The sequence below is a fragment of the Epinephelus lanceolatus genome, chromosome 18 (genome assembly GCF_041903045.1).
Source record: "Epinephelus lanceolatus isolate andai-2023 chromosome 18, ASM4190304v1, whole genome shotgun sequence".
NCBI lineage: Eukaryota > Metazoa > Chordata > Actinopteri > Perciformes > Serranidae > Epinephelus > Epinephelus lanceolatus.
Genome location: NC_135751.1, coordinates 9942425 through 9964022, shown reverse-complemented (window position 1 = coordinate 9964022; position 21598 = coordinate 9942425). Strand labels below are relative to the sequence as shown.

Here is a 21598-nt window from a genome sequence, read left to right as displayed (position 1 = left end):
ACTAATACCGCAGTGTGAAAATACTTACCCTGTAAGTGTTTTTTTACTATATGTAATGTATTTGGATTAATATTACTGCTGCATTAATGCATATGTTGCATTTTACTGCTGCAGATGTTTAATGTTGTGCTCATTTTAACTCCTTTATGTACTGTTGGGTTGTTGAATCTACAGCATTGCATCATATTCTGTAAGATCGTCATATATTTGTAGCGTGGCTGTTCTGTGAGAACCATGTATCCCTAAAAAGTCAACTTTTCATGGTGACAGAAAAATCAGGGTGATATCAGCAAAAATAATTTTGGGATGACCCATAACTGACTGGACTTTTTCTGGGGCCCAGCTATTTTTGTGGGAGGGCCTGAGTAAATAAACTTGTATCTAAAGCTGTCAGACAAGTGGAACAGAAAGTACAATAATTACTTATGCGATTAAGTGGAGTACAAGTATGAGGCTGCATTCAAGTAAATTAAAAGTACTAGAGTAAATTAAGTAACTTAAGTCTTGGGACAGGAGGACTTATGGTCATTACTGTGTATGTCAGATTCAACCAGACTCTTGTACAGAGATGCAGGAATGTTGCCTGGTGAGGTCTGCTGTATGGCTGTCAGTCTGTAATAGCCTGTCAGTGTTGCTCCTGTCCTCTGATATATGGGGCATTCACCTGAGTCCTCTACATCCTGCTATGATAAATAAACAAAATCATTAAAGCATTTGAACTTTTCAAGTGCTTTAAACAGTAGCTGAAGAAATATTCTGATACTATAATACAGGTGAGTAAATATTATGTCATTGTAGGTAGTATATCCTATTCAAAATCCTATTCAATTAACAGTCAGCTAATTGCACTAGAAGTATCAAAATAAAAGTGCTGGTTGTGCAATGATTGTGGCTTCATCTTCATGAAGTAAAAGTATCAGCAGTAAAAGTACATGTTGTGCAGTTAAATGCCTCCTGTGACTGATTATTAGACAGTTAATACTGAAGCATCAATGTTAGAGCAGCATGGTACTGTTGTAGCTGCTCCAGGTGGAGCTAGTTTGAACTTCTTTATGTACAGTTGGCTAATTTATTCCAGTGGTTCCCGCCCCTCCAAAAAGTCACCAGATATATCTGAGGGGTCATGAGGTCATTAATGGGAGAGAGAAGAAGAAGAAGACACTAAGTTCTGATACACAAATCTGTTCCAGTTTCTGGAGTTTTCCTTAATATTTGACTTGAAATAAAAAACAGTCAGTCAAATGAAACCATGTGAGAAGTTTAAAGGGGAAATGTCTTTTGGTCAAGACACAGCTACACAGTGATTTTATATAAAAGGTCACAAGACAATAATGTTTAATGTTAAACTATGTATTGAATTTCATAAGATTCATCATATGTTTTTATATAAAATCTTAAACTAAAAAGTTACTGCAGGTGTCAAATAATTGTAATAAGTGTCACATTTCCCTCTGAAATAAAGTGCAAGTGGAGTAGATCCATAAGGTGGCATAAATTGGAAAGTCTGAGTAAGAACAGACGTGAGCAAATGTACATACTGGAGCTCAGAAGCCTGACATGTTTGATGTGTGGTGAAACAGGTGATTTGCTGTGTTGTTGGGCGTGTCATTGGACAGGTGACAATGTTTGTCAGAGAGGTAGAGAGAGGTGTGTTTGTGTTGAATGTGGAGAGAGAGGGAGGAGAGAAGAAGGTTATATATGCCGGAGCAGATCTGATGATATGGACTTACAGTTATGGCTTTCTACAAAGTTATCGCTGTGGCAGCTCTGCTGACTCTCCTGACACAAGGTAAGGACCCTCCTCACCGCATGCACACCTGAACCAATCATGTTTAAAGTCTACTGACTGCTGTGTGAGAGGAAGAGCACTGAGGAGGAAGTAAAATCTTTAAACAACAAGGGTAAAAGTGTCACCAGTGCAAGTCATGCATTCACAATTCTGCTTTTTACATAAATAAATGTACTCAAGGATTAACAACCAAAGTGCTTGCTAGTAAATCAGAATATGCATGAATTAAAGGCAAGACGAGTTTATTCATACAGCACATTTTAGACAGAAAACGACCATTTATAAATAAAGAATAAATAAAAGATTAAAGAAACAGAAGTATGGTAGATTTAAAGGTTTTAAGAAGTACAGAAGATGTAAAATGTATGAAAGAGATCAAATCCAGGAGAGAAGGGGAAAATAAAGTAAGATCATTATTCTCCAGGTCAAGCAAATTCTCTAAACCTCTTTAAAGTCCAAAAGTCATTTTGTTATCTGTTAATATTTCCCTAGAGGGGCAAAAATGACCAGATGTGCTTACTGCATGTTTAAAAAGAAATCATTAAAAGTGCAATATTAACTTCTGACCTGCTGCAGAGAAACAGAGACAGACAGAAAGACCTTAAAGCTTTGGATCTTTTAATAGCTTCAGAAACCCACAAATCCAGATTATTTTCACACTGAACTCTGGCTTTAATTTCACCTCATTTGAACTTTGTCAGGAGAGCATAAACATTTAACATTTAAACCTTTTGACAAGATAATGTTTTCTACAAATAATAACGATGTGAAGGGAAGCATCGGGTCTTTGTAGGAGATAATTGCGATCCATCCTGTCAATCACTGTCTGCATTAATACTACACAGCGTGTCAGTCTCTACCAATCAGTACATTGCCTGAATTCATGTCCTCAGATTCTCTGGAAATGAAGCCGGATTCATTGTTCATTATAACTTGAGTATCGAGTTTTCAAGGGATTTATTCAGGACTTTGTTGATGAAAGCCTTTGACGCATTACAAATGTAAAAATATGTCTTTATTATCATCATTATTATTATTATTATTATTAATAGTAGCAGTAGTAGTATTTCTATGTATTTTTTTATTTACTTTATCCAGTTTTCCTTGGGGTCTGCTTTAAAATTCATGCGTATTTTATGATCAACATTTTATATTTTAACATCTGGCATCAATCAGGGATACATTTCTTTAAATGTGAGCCTATTTGCAGTTCATAGAGACAAACATGGACCAGTTACATGCGGTCAAATCAAGGATCAGAATCTATTAATCTTACCATTTTAATTTAAAACCACCTTAACATGTAATTAAGTCCTTAACAGACCAAAAGGAAGCCCAGACCTTCTCATTCTTCTCAGTCTAGCCTCTCACTAAGATTAAGTTTCAGTAAGCTTAGAAATGTGTGGGTTATTTGTGGCTTTAATTTCAGAAAATTAAGGGAGCTTTATTTTAGTTTATTCAGAGGTATATGATTGCAGCAACTTTAACCTGTTTTAGAGGACGTTCTCTGGATTAACACGGTGTGACCACAGATTTTTGTTGACATGGAGCAACACCTAGTTAAGCCTCTGACTGAAAAGCACTTACTGTGGAAGTTAGTCATCCAGGAGCAGATCCAGGCCTCCCTCATATCATCTTTGTTCACACATGCATTTTGGGTCATTTTCCAAGATGTTTCCTTTTCATAAATGATGTTTTTTGATTTGACTGCAAATGAATTTCACTGCATTAATACTGAGAGTGATCACCAAAGACTGTACACAGTCATACAGTTCTACCTAGATATTATTTGACTACAGCAAGGATATGTAACACTGCACACAGGTTAAGACCAAAAACTTTTGTGATACGTTCACTTATTGTTATAGCCTATGTGCATTTGAATAGTGATGCGTTCACTTACTGCTGTATGTGCATTTGAACAGTGATGTGTTCACTGACTGTTCTAAGTTCATTTGAACACTGATGAGTTCACTTACTGTTGTGTATATTTAAATTACGATGCGTTCACTTTCTGTTGTAGCCTATGTGCATTTGAACATTGATGTGTCCATTTACTGTTGTAAATTAATTTGAATGGTAATCCACTCCCTTACTGTTGTGTGCACTGCGTTCACTTACTATTGTATGTGCATTTAAATAGTGATGTGTTCACTTACTGTTGTATGTGCATTTAAAAAGTGATGTGTTCACTCACTGCTGTATGTGCATTTAAAAAGTGATGTGTTCACTCACTGTTGTAAGTACATAAGATTATTATATACTAATAATAATAATAATAATAATAATAAATAATTTAAATGGTGATGCGTTTCTGTTGTACATACTAAAATGCAAAAACCATCGTGGTTACTAGAAACATCATATAATTATTTTCACTGTATTCTTCCCAAACAGCAAACCTCATTTGTAAAATCAGTGAAGTGTCACTTTAGCAGTAATATAACTCAGTAGTAGGAGCAGTACTGGAATTAGCAGCAGTAACAGCAGTAGGAATATAACATATGCTCAGTTATACAGCATATTTTGATAGCATTGTTTGTCTGTGATTTAATTTTTAATTAAACTCTGTCCTCCAGGCAGTGAACATTAATCATTCTGTCAGTGTTGGGACATCAATTAGTCCGACACAGTCAATGGACATTTCTCTCTTTGACTGTCATGGCACATGATGGTCGTTACAAAAGAATGACATAGTCGACTTCAGGAGAAATATGTGTCCTGTTTTTTCCTGTCTGAGCCACAAAGAATAGAAACGCCAGTCTGGACTGTCAAAGTTGACTTGAAGTATGTTGAGGCAACTGAGGCAGTACAACCGGTCTGATGGGACAGTATGCTGCCACACAACAGGTCCGTTAGAACAATATGACAGTGTGTAAAAGGTGGCTGTTAAAACAGAACAATATGCAAAGAATGCCTACACACACTCACTCATAAATCAAAGAAATAGAAGCATACTTGTCAAGGCTGACTTCGCTTATTGTTGTCAGTAAAAACAATGACTTTTAAAAGGCAGTAATTACACTTTCTATGCATGCAATATTTACTGACTGGCTACGCCAATAGTCATTATCTCTTCTGAGAAATGTCATCATGATGTAGGTTGCAGTTTCCACCCAATCTGCAACTATTTTCGCAGTTGAATAATTTTAAGTCGTTCTTTTAAGCAAAAATGTCAAAATTCAGTGGCTCAAAATTAATCATTATAATATGAATAAGCTTATGCTCTGCCTCTTTCACTATCTCTGACATAGTACATGTAAGACACATCAGTAAATATATACAGAACTGTTGTTTCAAGAGTTGTTCTTTGTTTTCTATTTTTCAGAGTCGTACTCTCAACTAAATGGTAAGTGAAATTTCTGTCCACCCTTTTTTTTTTCTTCCTTTCTGCTTGTCAGCATGTTGTTGGGATTTTTGTTTTGTTATAGTTTCATTACTGTTAGTACTTCCTGTGTAGCCCAGTAGCCCAAGAGCAATGAAATGTCTAGACTAATGATGAAACAACAACAGTTTTACCTCTTTTACCCAAGAGTGCTGGATTAGACACACCTGAGAGTGCCCCAGGATCATAGTCCTCAACCAACAGTTAAAGTTTATAATCCCAGGAAAGCACAGTGTTTTCAGGAACCACACTGGTTATCCAGAGGAGAGTATTTCTCACTGTGTGTTCTTATTGTCTGTTTCTCTTCAGTGTGTGGTCGGCCCGCGCTTAACACCAGGATTGTTGGAGGACAGGAGGCCCCTGAGGGCAGCTGGCCGTGGCAGGCCAGCCTACACAGATTTGGGGGCCACTTTTGTGGAGGATCCCTCATCAACAAAGAATGGGTGCTGTCTGCTGCTCACTGCTTCTCAAAGTAAGCCAGGAAAAAAAACTCTGACTGGTTTTGTGTTCGCTAGAGTGCTCTGCTTTTAATGTCTTTGCACTGTTTTGTTTCTCCTCAGCCCAAGTACATCCAGTCTGATTGTATATTTGGGTCGCCAGAGTCAAGAGAATTCAAACCCCAATGAGGTATCTCGGTCGGTAACGCAGATCATCAATCATCCAAACTACAACCCTGCCACTAGTGACAACGACATCTCCCTCCTGAAGCTCAGCTCACCGGTGACTTTCACCAACTACATTCTGCCTGTTTGCCTAGCAGCTCCAGACAGCACCTTCTTCGCCGGCATTGACAGCTGGGTCACCGGCTGGGGCAACATTCAATTTGGAGGTGGGTCAGAGAACAGCTGGGTCACATTTATTTTTCTGACAACAATGGTGGCAACATCTGTCTTTACTAAGGTACTGAATCGCAAAAATAAATAAATAAAAAATATAGTACCTCTGTCTTTTACCCATGGACCAACAAAACAGAGTTTTGGACATAGGTTTGAATATTGCTTAAAACACACCACAATACAAGAGATAATCGCTGCAAATATCTTTTGCAGTAGGCAGTTTGTTCTGATGATGGTGCGAGAGGAGTGGTCCTTAAAATGTAAAAGAACAGTTAAGTTTCTCACCAAATCACACTGTGTGTTTTGAATTTATCTTTGTCATAAAACATTTGCAAAGCCAATTATTGAAATATTTCAAATTATATACATTAATGTTTGGTTAGCTGTCTTCTTCTTTACTGACTTTGTTGGTACATGTAAATGTGTATTATGTTGCCCTCCTCTTCATGAAGGCTACTATACAAAGAAAACATAATAAAAGATCTAAATTAAAAACACTTAAATCCATTGATGAATTTAAGGGCATCATAAAGAATGTGGTGACAAAGACATGTGCTTGTTTTTCTTGAGAGGCCACTATGTTTGAATAGTTGTTTTCAATCTCAGTGGGACTTCCTGGTTAAATAAAGGTTAAATAAAAAAAAATAAAAAAAATAATAAAAAAAAATACACAGCTAGCATGATTTACATTTAGTCTACATATCACCTGTAAAAGTAATGGACGTAGCTATCATGACATCACCCAATGGTTTGTAGACTCCTGTTCTGAAGCCTTGAGTTTGGCATTTTTCTGCTGTCGCCATCTTGGGTTCTTTTTGGAGCCAGAAGTGCCATATTTGGGCAAGAGGCTGGCCTGTAGAGGAGTGAGGGGTGGATCTAACTGAGAAGCAGAGGACACTATCAGCAAACAGCCTGTCACTCAAAGCAGCCCCCCTTAAATATGCATAACTTTAAGCCTTAATTCAATGTAAACGATGAGTTACATTGAAATTCCAATTTTGTACAGTTGTCATGAATGGGGAAATTAGCTATTGAGATAAAAACCTTGTACCAGGCTTAAACATATCCATTTCTTCTGTGAAGTTGGGCATTTTAACATAAGGTTTTATGGGGATTGAATCACTCTTGGAGGCAGTCTCAAGTGGCCATTAGAGGAACTGCAGTTTTTGGCTTCATTTTGTAGCCCAAGGTTGCTACTTGATTTCAACTGACACTGAAAGAAGAATGACGTGAAGACAAAATCAATAGACTGTGATTAAAAAACACATCAGAAGAAAAAAAACATATTTTTAAATTCTATTTATTTTATTTTTTTCATGTCTGTTCCTTTTTCGCTTTATTTTTGGTGCCAAAACTTACTGTACTTACTGTACTATTAGAAATGGCAACATGAATATTCACAGAAAATTTCATGTACCTAAATCTGGCGCGACATGTGATTAGGTGATGTACACAACATAAACAACTTTAACAGCATCAGATAATCTGTCTCTGACCTGTGAATCTGAGACTGATGACAGGGTCCATCAAAAGTTTGATATGCTGGACCTGTCCTTTTGTTTAACTTTGTTAAATTTTGAATAACTGACTGTGCCTGTAATGGGTGAAGACACTGTAAAACTGCTGGCATGGTCCTTTAGATTCACAGTTATTCATAGTTATCAAATAGTTAATGTTAAAGCATATTACATCAGCTGTGTTGTCTATAAAACTGTATTTGTGTTTCTTTAGTGCCTCTTCCTTCCCCACAAAACCTAATGGAGGTGGAGGTGCCAGTTGTGGGGAACAGACAGTGTAACTGTGACTATGGAGTGGGCACAATCACGGAAAACATGATCTGCGCCGGGTTACGTAATGGAGGGAAGGACTCCTGTCAGGTGATCCTCTTTACTCCAGTGCATGCATCAGATTTGACCTCCTGCAAAGATTCCTCTTACTTAGATCTTCTTCCTAAAGGGGGATTCAGGTGGTCCAATGGTGAGCAAGCAGAACGGTGTCTGGATCCAGGAAGGAGTTGTAAGTTTTGGAGAAGGTTGTGCCCTGCCAGAAAGACCAGGAGTCTACACCAGAGTGTCCAGATATCAGGCATGGATCAACACCCAAATCATCACTGACCAGCCAGGCTATGTCACCTTCACATCCACTGGGACTGACAGTGATCTCAGCGTCACCTGTGCTGGCCTGCCGCCACCTCCAACAACCCTCCCCCCAACAACCACAGCTAAACGTGAGTGTCTGTCATGTCCAAAAACACCAACTTTAACTTTAAATTTCCAGTTTAAAATGAGTTGTTTTCATATTTACAGTGGTGGATGAAGTATTCAAAATCATTCTCTGGTATTTTCCAGCTGATCCAAGAGGGGTTTTAAAGAGTTTATTTAGCTTAAGAAGTAGGATGATTTTCTCAGCATATAACGGAACATTTTATTTTTTAGTTTATTCAACGTCAACACAACTGGGGACACATGGTTTTCACTGGACAGGAAGGGGATAAAAACTGTAATCTGAAAAGTAACTAAAGCTGAAATTTATACTTTTTCCAGCTCTTAATTGAAGCTGTATGCTGTTTACACTGAGGGAAATATTCAAAGCAAAGACTGCATGTTATTTATAGATGCACCATTTCATTAAACTCAAAATATATTGTGAATCATTTTCTACAAATTTCCCCAAAATTATTTTTCTGTGCACATGCATGTGCACTGAGAGCAATGAAAAACTTGATTGTGATTCTGTTTCTTCAGCTGTGGTCTGTGGCCAGGCCCCGATGAATACACGTATTTCGGGAGGAGTCTCAGTGGCGACGGCTGGTATATGGCCATGGATGGCAAGCCTACAGAAGAATGGAAGTCATGTGTGTGGTGGGACTCTGGTGTCTGTTGACTCTGTGTTGAGCAGTGCCGACTGCTTCTCAAGGTGAGACACCTGGAGTGATGTCGTGGTATAATGCCAGTCTGTTTAAGAACAGTAGCAAATTTATTTTTAAATATAGTTTACAAAATAGGAACAGTCTACAGCCATGCTAACAGCTCTGTGACACTGTAAACACAAAGCACAGTCCTTTTATCATTATATGAAAATTAATGTACAGAAGAGTGAGTGAGCTTGGTAAACATTGCCCGCTTTATCCTTTAATGTAATTTACATGCAATTTATATAGAACAAAATGCTGGCACTGCCCTCTGAGAAGCAGCCTAAGAAGCTGAATCTGTAAAGGTCCAGTCCTTGTTTGAAACCATTCAAATGTTTCTCCTCAGCCCTAATTCAGTTTGTTATCTCCCACAGTTCACCCACACCGTCTGCCTGGACCGTTGTGTTGGGTCGGTTGAAACAGAATGGATCCAATCCTTTTGAGGTGACACTTAACGTAACAAATATCACTCTGAGCAACCAGACTGGGTCCAATGTAGCAGTGCTGCAACTGTCATCCCAACCCACCCTGTCCGACTACATCCAGCCCATCTGCATGGATAACGGAAGGACCTTTGCTGTGGGCACCACGTGCTGGGCTGCTGGCTGGAGCTCCGGGCAAGGAGGTGGTGAGTAATGTTAATGCTCTGCATCATTTCAGCCCTTCAGATTAAACATTTAGGCCATTGCACATTGTTTTTGGTGCTAACAAAGAACATATGCCCATTTAGTCCAGGTTCCTGCCATCTGGGTTTGAATCAGATGTTTAATTTCTCATCATTTTCTTGTTTTTCAAACTTCAGAGGAACAAGTTCTGCAGGAGTTCCAAACCTCGGTGGAAAATTGTGGGAATGCATCGTCAAGTGACAGCATTTGTACTGGAACTTTCACACTGGGGCAGGTGAGTGAAAAGAGCAGGACATAATTATACTTTTAAATGTCTTTCTGTTTTTTAGATTGAAAAAATGTCATCTAACTCTCAACAAGAAAATGTCATTCTTAAAATGTCAAACTGTTCCTTTAAGGCATAACAAAGTATTTTCTGTATAGCACATTTAGTGGAAAAAAAATCCCATAGTTCCACAAGAAGATCCGACTGAATGTCTACTTAAGAATCAGAATGAGGTTCACACAAAATGTTGAACATGTGTTTGTTTGTTCAGGGTGATTCTGGAGGTCCACTGATGTGTAAGCTGGACAACTCTTGGTTCCAAGCAGCAGTATTACCAGCTGATAACACCACCAGGGAAACACGAGTAACAGTGATAACGTTCACCAAACTGAGCACGTATCAGGAATTCCTGTCTCGGATAGTGGGGTTCCTTTCCGCAGCCTCCACCAACAGCAACAGCACTGCCACCACAGCAGCCAACCCCACCACCAACAGCGGGGATGCTCCTGCTCACTCCACCTTCTTCATCTTCTTCCATCTCCTCTTCTCTTCCATGTGTCTCCGCCTCTTCTTATAGAAACCTACAACTTTATCTGTAAATAGTGATTTACATGATGTGACAAGCACAAATGAATGTAAACAGCCTTGACTATGAGAGACGACTTAGCGCAAAGCTGCATTAACGTGAATTTGATTCTGGTGACCACTAGGAACAGATCAGTGAAGTTGGCGGGGTTAAATCAAGCATCCAAGGTGCTTACATGAACAGTTGTATTAATGTCCTCTACCAGATGATGTTAAAATGCCTCTGGTGGAATCATCAGCACAAACAATGAGACAGAACTGGAAAACCTTTGCTGCAAAAGGTGCTAGAACAGCAATAGTAAGTTTTGGCATCAAAAATAAAAACTAGCATTGATCAAACACTGACACTAAACAAATCCACTGGAAAATAAAACACAGGCAATACAATTATTTTATTCAGATTTTTTTTTTTTTTTTTGCACCCTGAGGCATGTCTACTGATGGTTTTTCTTCATGTCTCACTTTTTTTTAGTGTCTACTGAATTGCACACTAAATGTAAATCATGCTGACCTTGCTCCTCCCCTTTAATTGATCTCCTCTATGCCAAAAAGTCGCAGGTTTCTTAAAAAAAAGTGACACTGAAAAAAATGAGTGACTTAAAGAAAAGAATAGATTGTCATTAAAAAATAAAACAAAGAATCTTTAATGCCTGTGTTTTTTGATTAGTGTATTTTTTTTAGTGTCGATTTTCCTCTTTCAATGCCAAATTTTATTTTCAATGCCAAAACTTCATGCAACTGTTTTAGCTCCATACAAACTACAAAAAATATGCACAGTATATCTGATTTAAATGAAGGAACTGTGCAGTTTTGTGCAGGAATGCGCAAAATATTGACCATGGAATGTCAAAGCATGAAGTGTAGAGAGTAGGTGCAATGTGCGACGTGTGTATCACATAGAGACACATATGGAGGCTTTATGTTAATTTAACATATAGTGTGAGGAGGGAGATTTTTTAAGTTAAAAGGAAACTTTAAAATGTGAATTTACTTTGAAGGACAATAACCTCCAGCCCACTTCACTACTACAAAAAATCATGAGTCACCTCTGTTATGTGGTTTTCATAACGGTTTTCAGTCTTCGATGAAGAATTATTCAAGCTGCACTGAGCAAATATATGTACATGTAGCCTAGTATTGTAACTGAAGCTACATGTACATTTTTTTAGTTTTTTTTTTTATCAATACAATGATAAAATGTGTGAAATTTTTGTAATATATCCTTTGTACTTACTGCGGATATTAAGTCCGTTCTCTAAACAGGAGAAGGTATTTATTAAGTTGCAGATATGATTAAAGACAGTCTTAACAAATGTATGGAGCTAGAACAGTGACAGTAAGTTTTGGCATCAAAAATAAAATATCAAAAATAAAATTTGGCATTGAAAAAAAAAAACAGCTGAAAAATAAAATACAGGCACTAAAAGTGATGTTATTTATTTATTTTAGCACTCGTGTTTTCCAATGACAATCTGCTTTTTGTTCTTCATGTCCCTCTTTTTTTAATGTAAGTTGAAATGTAGGCCAAACAAAACAAAAACTGACACTGAAAAAAGAGTGACTTGCTGAAAAAGTTAAAAAGATTTAATTGAAAAACACACATCAGCATTTTTCAGTGTCAGTGTTTCCTTTTTCAAAACCAGATTTTATTTTCGATGACAAATGTTACTGTTCTGACTCTGTGTAAATGTTTTGAAGTTCAACTTACAGAGGCATATTTTGGAGACCTGAGGAACACAGTAACAATGATCATCTACCTCATATTATCAGAGTTACTGTATCATGACACCAACATCTACCTGAAGTGACACAGCAGTACACAAACAGCATTTGCTTTGAAAATACTTCAGCTGCGATTTATATGGATAATTATTTGGTTTGAACAAATGTCAATTGTAAGTCTTGCTGAATCTTGCCACAGAATACACCTGTCCTGTGAATGTGAAAGCACTTAATAATCTCCTTTTTATTTTTGTCAATATAGCCTGCTTTTAAATGAAGTAACCATCTTCTCTGTCTGCTTGATTCTGATGCATTTTTCCTTTATGCTGTGAACACACGTGTCACTGCTCTCAGTTTAAGGCCTTTAGTTGTTGTATTTATTTGCTAGAAAATTGTTTTCCTTGGTACACACATATTCAGATGAACATGCAGGGCATGAACGGAACAGCTACATATACTCAGTTGGCAGTTTATATAGAACACCAAACTCAAACTAATGCAGTCAAGTCATAACGTTCTGTTTATGTTAATTTGACTATGATCATTTTGGAGCATGTAGTTTCCGGTGCTGTTGAAGAGTGTTGTTTATGTCGCATCACTGACATATGTAAATGGGGTGGACAAAATAAAAGAAACACTTAAAAGTGTAATGCAATACTGACAGGTGTTCAGAGAGGGACGTCTCTAAGTTAAAGCTATCGTTGAGCACAGCACAGCCTGTAACCACTAAAGCAGGGGACATACATAGTGGGAACAGAATAACAAAAAGCAGAGTCTCCCAAATCAGAAATACTGAAGTGCACTACCAGGACCTCAAATAGCAAGACAGTTACAATACTGCACCCTATTGACAGTTTTGGGAAAAACAAGATTATTTAGAAACTATGCTAAATGTCTTCTGCCCACAGGAGCTATAAATGAATGAAGACTGAGCTCAAGTGGGCAAAGAAACCAAAGAAACATTCAAACTGTTGGATCACTTTTAAAACACATCAGAATTTACTAAACCTTCAAAAAACAGAACATATAAAACCATAGCACAAAGCTACTTTAGTCATTTTCTTAACATGCAGAGCATTTTATAGCACTGCATTAAAGTATAAGTCTGGTGATGCTCTATGTTTAAGTCAAGAAATTCCATAAAATGACCAGAACTGTCAATGAATTGATGCTACAACCTAAACACCATCCTGATGCTCACTAGAGCACTAAATGTGGATCAGTCTGCTGTTGAAAATAGTCCCTAACAAATACAGTATTTCCTCTAGTTTGTTTAATAAAAACCAGGTAACCAGTTGTTTCAGGAAATTACAGAGCCTTTTAAAAATAAATGAAAATATGTATCTGTGGGGAGTTTTTAAAGATTTTAATCTTCAGTTGGAACCAACAGGCTTGGAGCTGATAGTTGGTTTTGGTACAAACATAAGATTTACCCTTCACGAGAACTATATCGAATAACGCCAGCATGAGGCTTTAACTTAATGAACCATTCTCAAAATGCACAATACAGAAGGCACTCCCAGCAACATCAGAGAGATCGACAATACTAATACTAAGTTTGATCAAACTGGTGTTCAGTGAAAATAAAAGCCTCTAGGTCTTTCCTCCTGCTAAATACACTCCTACATACACTCTGCAGTCAATTTCACCATTTCATCGAACATTAAAGATATCATGCAATAGGCCTCTTAACAGGTGGCGTTGGTCACTCTAATTGAGCTGTAAGCTTTGACATTGCTATTTTATTACATTAGAAAAAGTACACAGGTATCAACAATGTTGTACTTGTCTAATATATGATATTGGTATAATAGTATACTATAAAATAAACATTTTAAAGGGAGTGTGCTAATGTACTGTGGTATCTAACACTTCAGTATCTCCTGGTGCATTGGACCACTGTAGGAAAAGTTTCAAGTCAATAAGCTCAGCTGTCTTTATATACATTTTTCACATTAGTGTGAGGCTGATTTGTCAAGTATTTAATTTACTAGATTAGCCAAAAAACAGAAACAACAAGACATGAGGAGGTCAGTGGTATGCAACAGTCAAATTTAAAGATAGTGAAAAACAGCAGAAAATTATTTTATACAACCTTGAACACGTGAAACCAGATAGAGAAGACCCTGCTACATTTTTAAAAAATCGAAAAGGGCAGTTACAAAATAATTTCCAGTCTTTTTTAAAGGTAAAAGTCAAAGAAGAGTCATGTTGAGTGTCCTGGAGGTCCTGGTTTAAGCTGCTAACCATGAACCGTCACTCTCCTCCCCCTTTTTTAACTGTCATCTCTCCACTGTAAACTCCCTAAAAAAAGGCATACATTTTAAAAAAAAACAAAAACTCAAAAACTGTAGTACCTGGAGTGCATCAGCTGACAGTGGCATTAGTGCACCTCGAACCCCTTCTTTTACTTGATCCTGATCTCAAAACAGAGGCAGTTGCAGGATTCACACTCGGGAGGCTGACAGGTGCAGGCACAGTCCCATTTGGCACACTATGGGAGAACATAGCAGACAAGAGTTTATTCTAAAAATCATATATTTAAACTGTCTATGGTAAGCTTTTTGCCAAGGAGCACTTAGTAAACTCTTCAGAGTGTGACAAGAGAAAGAAACATAATATATGTGAGCAGCATCCCCAGTATTGTGTAATTGGATACATGAGGGAGTTGGTGATAACACAACGTTGGCAATTCAACATTACTGATAAGCAGAAGCACTTCAGCCATGTTTATGAGAAGGTAGCAAGCTTGAACTCAGAAATTCTCCTGCTCACACCACAATGTGAGACTGAGTGTTTCGACAGACACATTCTGAATAGAAACCATTGGATGAAACTGGACTGTGAAATGTGAAATAAAACATGTGGAAACTGTTACACCTCAAACGGGATAATGTGATCACCTCTGCAATCTCTGAGAGCCATCTCAAAGCATCTTTTGTTTACCTTTTTAACCAATCACATGATGAACTTACCTTGCTACGTTAGACTTAATGGAGCCTGAGCTAGCTTACCGTAAACATCTACGTCCTCTAAAAAATGATTTATGATTTCTTACAACTCATAAACAGACACTAACACATTCAGTAAACATTTAATATAATTCTGTATTAATTTTACCTCAATGTAAAGTGAATAAACGTATGTTTCCCAACAAATGCTACACCTTAACAATGTAGTTTTTACACATTTTTAGAACTGCTGAGTTGTTAAATCGGAGTTCTCTAGTGAATCATAACTCCAAATTTAGTAGCAAACTTCAGTAATAACAGTAATGTTAATGTAAAGTAGTAGTAAAAAAAATACTTTAGGGATTTATTTTATATGATATGAAAGACACTCAAAACTTGATCGGTTTTATTATTATTTATGTGATTCCAAGCATGTGAAAACGTTGTATGCATTGGAGTAGGGTGTGCCAAAAAAATAGGAGACAAATCATGTCCTGTATTGACTCAGTAAGGGATGGTGCATTTTAATGGATGATGCTGAATTATACAGGATGGTTGGCGATCTACTCCTCTCTGTAGGTAGGCGATGGAAATTGTACCGCAACACTGTTGTTGACACAGAAATGTAGCTTTGTCTAGTTGTTGGTAACATTATAGACAAGGACAGCACGACAAGTACCAGAACTCCATAAGGACTTTTTAGAAAATGCCATTTTAATGTTAGTTTCTTTCTTTATATGTTCTTTATCTGTTATGTGCTAAGAGATAATGCAATTTTTTCATAAATTGAAGGCAAACTACTTGTGAAAAGAATTGCCGTTGGCGGATAGCCCCCAAGATTAGCCACTGGGGCAAACTATAGACAGTTTGTGGGACCAACTAGCTTACTGCTACTTCCTCTATCTCATCAGAAGTTTAAACCATAACCATTTCTACAGTAGCTACCCCAGGAATAAGGCGTATACACACTGGTTTAAAGTTTGTGCAAGTAAGTTAGAGAAAGACAAATGTGCTACCCTGGTGGGACAAGAAAGTTCTGTTCTCTTCTACATTGATTATTATCGCAGACCTGAAATAAAATTAGACCAATAGCTACTAGAGATGCACCGATTTTGAATTTCTGGGCCGATACTGATGTTTAAAAGAACTATTTGGCCGATAGCCAATACAGATGTTTTCATATTGTTGTTCATTTTGTTTTTATTGTCATTTATTTCCCCTTTTGTGCCTGGGAAACAAATAAATCTACACTATGAAAAAATGACTTAACTATTTTAAAGCCATTCAGCCCTTCAGTACACTATCTCTGAATGAGCACAAATTTAGTCGCATGCAAATTTATGAAACAACCTTTCATACAACCTTCTTTCACATGAACAACATCTCTTTTTTTCTAAAAAAAATACTTTTTTATTTTATATAACATATCATAATTCCCTCTTTAATATCTATTTCATATTGCTGCAAAAACATCAACAAATGTCTTCTTCAAACAACTGTATTTATTCAAGTTTCTCGCCAAACACTACATTTTGCAAGCTTAAATTAAACACACCATCAGAACCTTATGAATCACCTTCTACTAAAAAGAATTTTTACTGAATAGAGATTGAAAGTGTCATGATGTAACGCAGAATGCAACCTCCATCAGCTGTTAGTTACTTAACATGCTCTCCGCCTGCTGATTTTAATTCGGATTTGTTATTCACAATGTAGCATTATCAGGGAAACAATAGGGTGCGTCCTCAGATACGTTGAAAGTGACTTTACTGCATTCTTTCATCATGAGGACGTCCTGGACAAGATCTCTATTTGTCCAAAACACATTTTCTATTGTCCCCTGGACTAGGGGACGCTGGCTGCTCCTCACCAACTTGTCACACAACAGTGAGATCACAGAGCCAATCTGCCGAACAGTCACTGTATTCTTCTTCTACCTGCTCCTTAATTTACGTTTTTGGCTGTTAGTCTGGAGCCCTGCTTTTTAGCTAGCAAAATATTGATGTGACACAACATAAAAACATTGGCCACTGCCATTGGTGAGTGTCATCTTATTTGCCAATAGGCCGATGGCAGTCAAAGCGAATATCAGCTGATACTGATATTAAGCCAATAAATCGGTGCACCCCTAATATCTGCCTTAGAAATGGGTCTGATCCTTTGTAAATTGGTCGGTAGGAAAGTGAAGAATGCATGATTTAATTTCCTTTTAACGGTGTGTGAGTGTTTGGAGGTTACTTACTGAAGGAGAAGAGCACAAAATGGCTCGACATGAGCGCAAGGTTGGCAGGCGAAAGTCACACATTTCTGCAAATCTATAGCACTGTTCACTTATGGAAATGTTTGGACAGCAGTCACCACACTCTGAAGAACAACGATCCTTTGGGAGAGAGAACACAGACAAAAATCTGCATCACTTGCCACACTTTTGAAGTGTTGTTTTTAAAGTGTTTGTAGAAATACCTCATAACATATTAAACATTAAGCTGAACTAACAGATTAATCATCTATCAATTAGAAAAGGTGCAACAGCATAATAGTGTGATATTTATTGTTAGGCTTAGCCCCATCAATAAAATATACACAATATTGTTGTCTTGTATTGCCAAGATTATTAATCTGTTTTGAATCCTTAAAGCCATTTTATGATTATGTTATGTGTATAATGAATGTAATAGCGTAACATTTTGTTTTTTGGAAAAACAAGACAACCTCCAGTGAGAACCAATCCTATTCCCTGCTCTTCTCCAAAAACTGTTCCAATCACACCTGAGAAATAACTTGAATAACCTCAGAAAACATTCCTGGAGTAGTACAATGCTAAAACATTTAACATATTAGCAAGATATTAAAGAAAAACAACACGTGTCTTGAAAGGGCATTGTTTGTCTGCTGCTGCCTCAGTTTATAACACCAGGGGGAGCCAAGAACTAAATGTTTCACATTTCTCACAAGGTGACTTGAGTTAAGTGTTGACGCTCCTGATAAACATTTAGCACCGCAGGTCAAGTCCACTTTCCTACTAATTCTCAGCTACATATGTTGCTTTTAAGTTTCGTGCAAAATTCAGTCAACAACACATATTTACTTCACAATCTGTAGTAAGGAGACAGGTAATCATTGCTTTGTGAGGTAACAGTGACCGGGCCTGAAAGACCAACCTTGAGGCAGTGTCGGATCCACAGCCCGATCCCCAGGACGATCATGTAAAGGCCCACCGTAATCAATAGCACTGCTGGGAGAGGGATGGAAAGCTCCCAAATAGGCAACACCTGAGGAGAAGGACCAACAAAATGTAGCACTACATCTAATAGAGATGAGCTGAGTAGATTGTGTAGATAAGCATTCTTTCTTACTTGCATTGTCTCTTTCTTGGGAACTCTGACGGGAGAAGAATAACAGTTAAAAACTACCAATTATTTGGGCTTTAAAAAACCTTGTGTTCATTGTCTGCTACTGTGAATTTTGCAGAAGAGATGCTCAATTGTTTTTGGTTTGATCAAATTATTTCACTGCACCACAACTTATGAGTAACTTATGGTCAAATGTTATGTTAAATTTAGTCAGTAGTGGAAAGAAACTAAGTATATTTAAGTACTGCCCTTAAGTCCAATTTTAAAGATGCATAGTTTTGTGCTACTGTATTGTACATTTCACTCTACAACATTTATTTATATTTAGATCAAAAACCTATGATGAGTTTATAAAATATCATCAAGTCAAATTAGTTCTACCTCGACCAGTAACAATGTTAGTTATCATCATATTATAATCAAATATCATACATTATGTAATTATCCAACACTTTGAAAGAATGCACAATCATTACTTCTACTTTTGATATTTTAAGTACATTTTGTTGATAATACCCTTATACTTTAACTCAAGTAGCATTTTGAATGTGGAAGTTGCAATTGTGATGCACTTGTAATGAAGTGATTATATACTGTTGTATTCATATTTTTACTGAAGAAAAGGATCTAAGTTAAATTGTTTTTCTACCACTGAGTGGTAAAGTACTATATGCTGGTGGTAGAATGTAACTAAGTACATCAACTCAAGTATTGTGCTTAAGTACGAATTTCAGGTACTTCTTCTTTACTTGAGTGTTTCTATTTTGTGCTGTTTTATGCCTCTACTCCACTACATCTCAGAGGGAAATATTGCACTTTTTACTGCACTACATTTGTCTGACAATTTTGGTTACTTTTCAGATCACCACTTCTCATCCTCTTCCTGTCCAGTGAAAAACACGTATCTCCAGATGTGTTGCTAGACCATTTTCATAGCAGACACTTTGCCATGCCCTTGTAGGAAAAGCACAGGTGTGTTTAATAACATTAATGATAGCTGCATTGTATTTAGGGGAGGCCCTGAAATTGTGCATGGTGGCCCACTCTTAGGCTTATGTGGACACTTATTGAAACTTTCACCTTTGTTTTCCTACAATGAAAAGTCAAAATATCTGCTGTGAAAAGGGTCCGTTTTGAATGTTTGTTATAAAACAAAATATGAAATGTTCCTTTATGTGTTGAGAAAATTCTCCTACTTCTTATGCTAAATAAACTCTTTAAAAACCTTCTTGGATCAGCTGGAAAATGCATCGTCACAAGGGTGAAAACAGGGCTGTTTTTCCTGACACCAAGAAAAGTTGACTTTTTAGAGATACATGGTTCTCACAGGACAGCTATGATCATCTTAAAGAATATAATGCATTGCTGTAGATTAAACTACCAAAGACTATATAAGGAGTTAAAATGAGCAAAACCTTGAACATTTACAGCAGTAAAATGCAACATACATATTCATGCAGCAGTAATATTAATCCATAAACATCATCTATAAAGTAAAATACTGACAAGGAACATTTTACTGCCCAATACTTTTACTTTTCACGTAAATTTTGCTGGTAAATCTTACATACGTTTACTTATGTGTGCTAAGGTTTTGAATACCTGGCTTTTAGTACTTTGAAAGGATCTGAATACTTCCTCCACATAAGCACTGAAATAAGACATCACCTCTGATAACTAAAGTTAACTCCGGGGCAAGATAACAAGAGGTTTATATGTGGTTTCATTTCATAGCTCCGGCTCTCGGGGATGTAAAATACATAGATACTTTATTCGAGAAAGGTAAAAATGCCACATTGTCAAAAGAACTGCTTCCAAAAATACTTAACCAACTTTACTAAGTTAAAAGTACATAAGTAACTACCGTTTACTCTACTAGCAGTAAAATTGACTCAAATATCAAACGTATTTGTGGTGAGAAATTGTCCTTCAGACTTAAATGCTCGTGAAACGTTAAGAAAAGTACATAAACCGAAGATGACAAACCGTTTTGTAAAATGTAGCAAGCGTTAGCTAACAAAGAATAACGTTAACGTTACAGAGCGAGCGACTTTATTTTTACAGCAGCTAACAGTGCGGATATCTTACCGTTTTGAAGAGTCCTGTATTTTAATGTATGTGTCTTATGGAATAAATATAAATGTTGGTATATGTGATGTAGAGTCACATTGTCCGGTTTTCTCGCTACTAGAAAACAGCAGATTCTGGCGCTTGTAACTGAAACAAACCAGATTAGCTGTTGCCATGGTGTCAGAAGGGTCCCCAGAAGGATCAAAATACATGCACGTCAGCGCGAATTAAAAAAACCTACTGCTCGAAGTGATAATACAGTAGTTTAAATACAGTTCGTTTTCGCATACTCTACTTAAGTACAGTATTGAGGTACTTGTACTTTACTTGAATATGTCTATTCTATGCTACTTTACTACTACTCCACTACATCTCAGAGGGAAATGTACTTTTTAGTCCACTAAAGTTTTACTTAGGCTACTTTGCAGATTCACGTTAATAATATGAAAAATAATCAACAAATAAATAAGGATATATTATTATAGGTTAAGATCAGATGAGACTGTATTGACACCTGCAGTAAATTCTCAAGGTGCCATATAAAGTATTTAAAGTAGCTCCACTTTTACCAGCAGCAACATCAGAGTGATGTAGCCTACACCTTAATGCAAAAACAATCTTAACCCAGTACTATGATGTGCATTCTTTTGAAATGGGCCTTTGTGCATAATGAGTACTTTTTTGGTACTTTAAATATATTTTGATACTAATATTTTCTACTTTTAGTTAAGTTAGAGCTTGAATGCAGGACTTTAACTTGTAATAGAGTGTTTTTTACACTGTTGTATTACTTCTTAAAAAATAAAGTTCTGAAAACTTTTTCCACAACTGTAAATACCTGATGATGTACTCAGTGGGGGAAAAAACAAATGAAAATACAAATACAACAGTAAGAAATAGCAAGTAAAAGTAAAAGTTGTGAATTCAAAATGTTACTCAGGTAGGAACAGAATTATTAACAACAAAGTATACTTAAAATATGTATTAGATTATTCTATAATATGATAATTAATCATTATTATAGACACATTAATATTAACTAACATTGTTGTTACTGGTCAAGATACTAAGAGAGCTTATCTGAACTGATGGTATTTTATGAGGT

The 21598-nt window shown here is 36.8% G+C and overlaps 2 protein-coding genes across 3 annotated transcripts; one reads left to right on the top strand and one right to left on the bottom strand.

The window, feature by feature from the left end:
• Positions 1-1652: 1652 nt before the first annotated feature.
• On the top strand, positions 1653-11608 carry LOC117268563 (polyserase-2). The gene is made up of 10 exons (XM_033645128.2): positions 1653-1789; positions 5118-5138; positions 5484-5646; positions 5735-6003; positions 7742-7887; positions 7967-8237; positions 8755-8926; positions 9296-9549; positions 9724-9821; positions 10084-11608. Exons 1-10 carry the CDS (start codon positions 1735-1737, stop codon positions 10387-10389), a joined length of 1755 nt encoding a protein of 584 aa, XP_033501019.2. The 5' UTR covers positions 1653-1734; the 3' UTR covers positions 10390-11608.
• Positions 8844-20649, bottom strand: LOC117268565 (uncharacterized). Of its 2 annotated transcripts, XR_004502660.2 has the most exons (6): positions 20512-20649; positions 18427-18451; positions 18232-18342; positions 17313-17450; positions 14477-14613; positions 8844-8964 (listed from the first exon to the last, which is right to left on the bottom strand). XR_004502660.2 is itself a non-coding variant. In XM_078161699.1 (5 exons), the coding sequence occupies exons 2-5, from the start codon at positions 18430-18432 to the stop codon at positions 14527-14529; spliced, it is 342 nt and encodes a 113-aa protein (XP_078017825.1). In that variant the 5' UTR covers positions 18433-18451; positions 20512-20649; the 3' UTR covers positions 13847-14526. The 2 variants fall into 2 exon arrangements, 1 of the variants encoding a protein (XP_078017825.1); XM_078161699.1 differs by lacking the exon at positions 8844-8964 and having other exon boundaries at positions 13847-14613.
• Between the last annotated feature and the right edge of the window lie 949 nt (positions 20650-21598).

Bases quoted from the DNA above. Each gene is read 5' to 3' on its own strand.
- LOC117268563 (XM_033645128.2), top strand. From the start codon at position 1,735: ATGGCTTTCTACAAAGTTATCGCTGTGGCAGCTCTGCTGACTCTCCTG. The intron at 5,139-5,483 runs GTAAGTGAAATT...GTTTCTCTTCAG, and splicing joins GTCGTACTCTCAACTAAATG to TGTGTGGTCGGCCCGCGCTT. The intron at 8,238-8,754 runs GTGAGTGTCTGT...CTGTTTCTTCAG, and splicing joins CCCAACAACCACAGCTAAAC to CTGTGGTCTGTGGCCAGGCC.
- LOC117268565 (XM_078161699.1), bottom strand. The intron at 17,451-18,231 runs GTTGGTCTTTCA...TCTCTCCCAAAG, and splicing joins GGATCCGACACTGCCTCAAG to GATCGTTGTTCTTCAGAGTG. The intron at 14,614-17,312 runs GTAAGTAACCTC...GTTCTCCCATAG, and splicing joins TTTTGTGCTCTTCTCCTTCA to TGTGCCAAATGGGACTGTGC.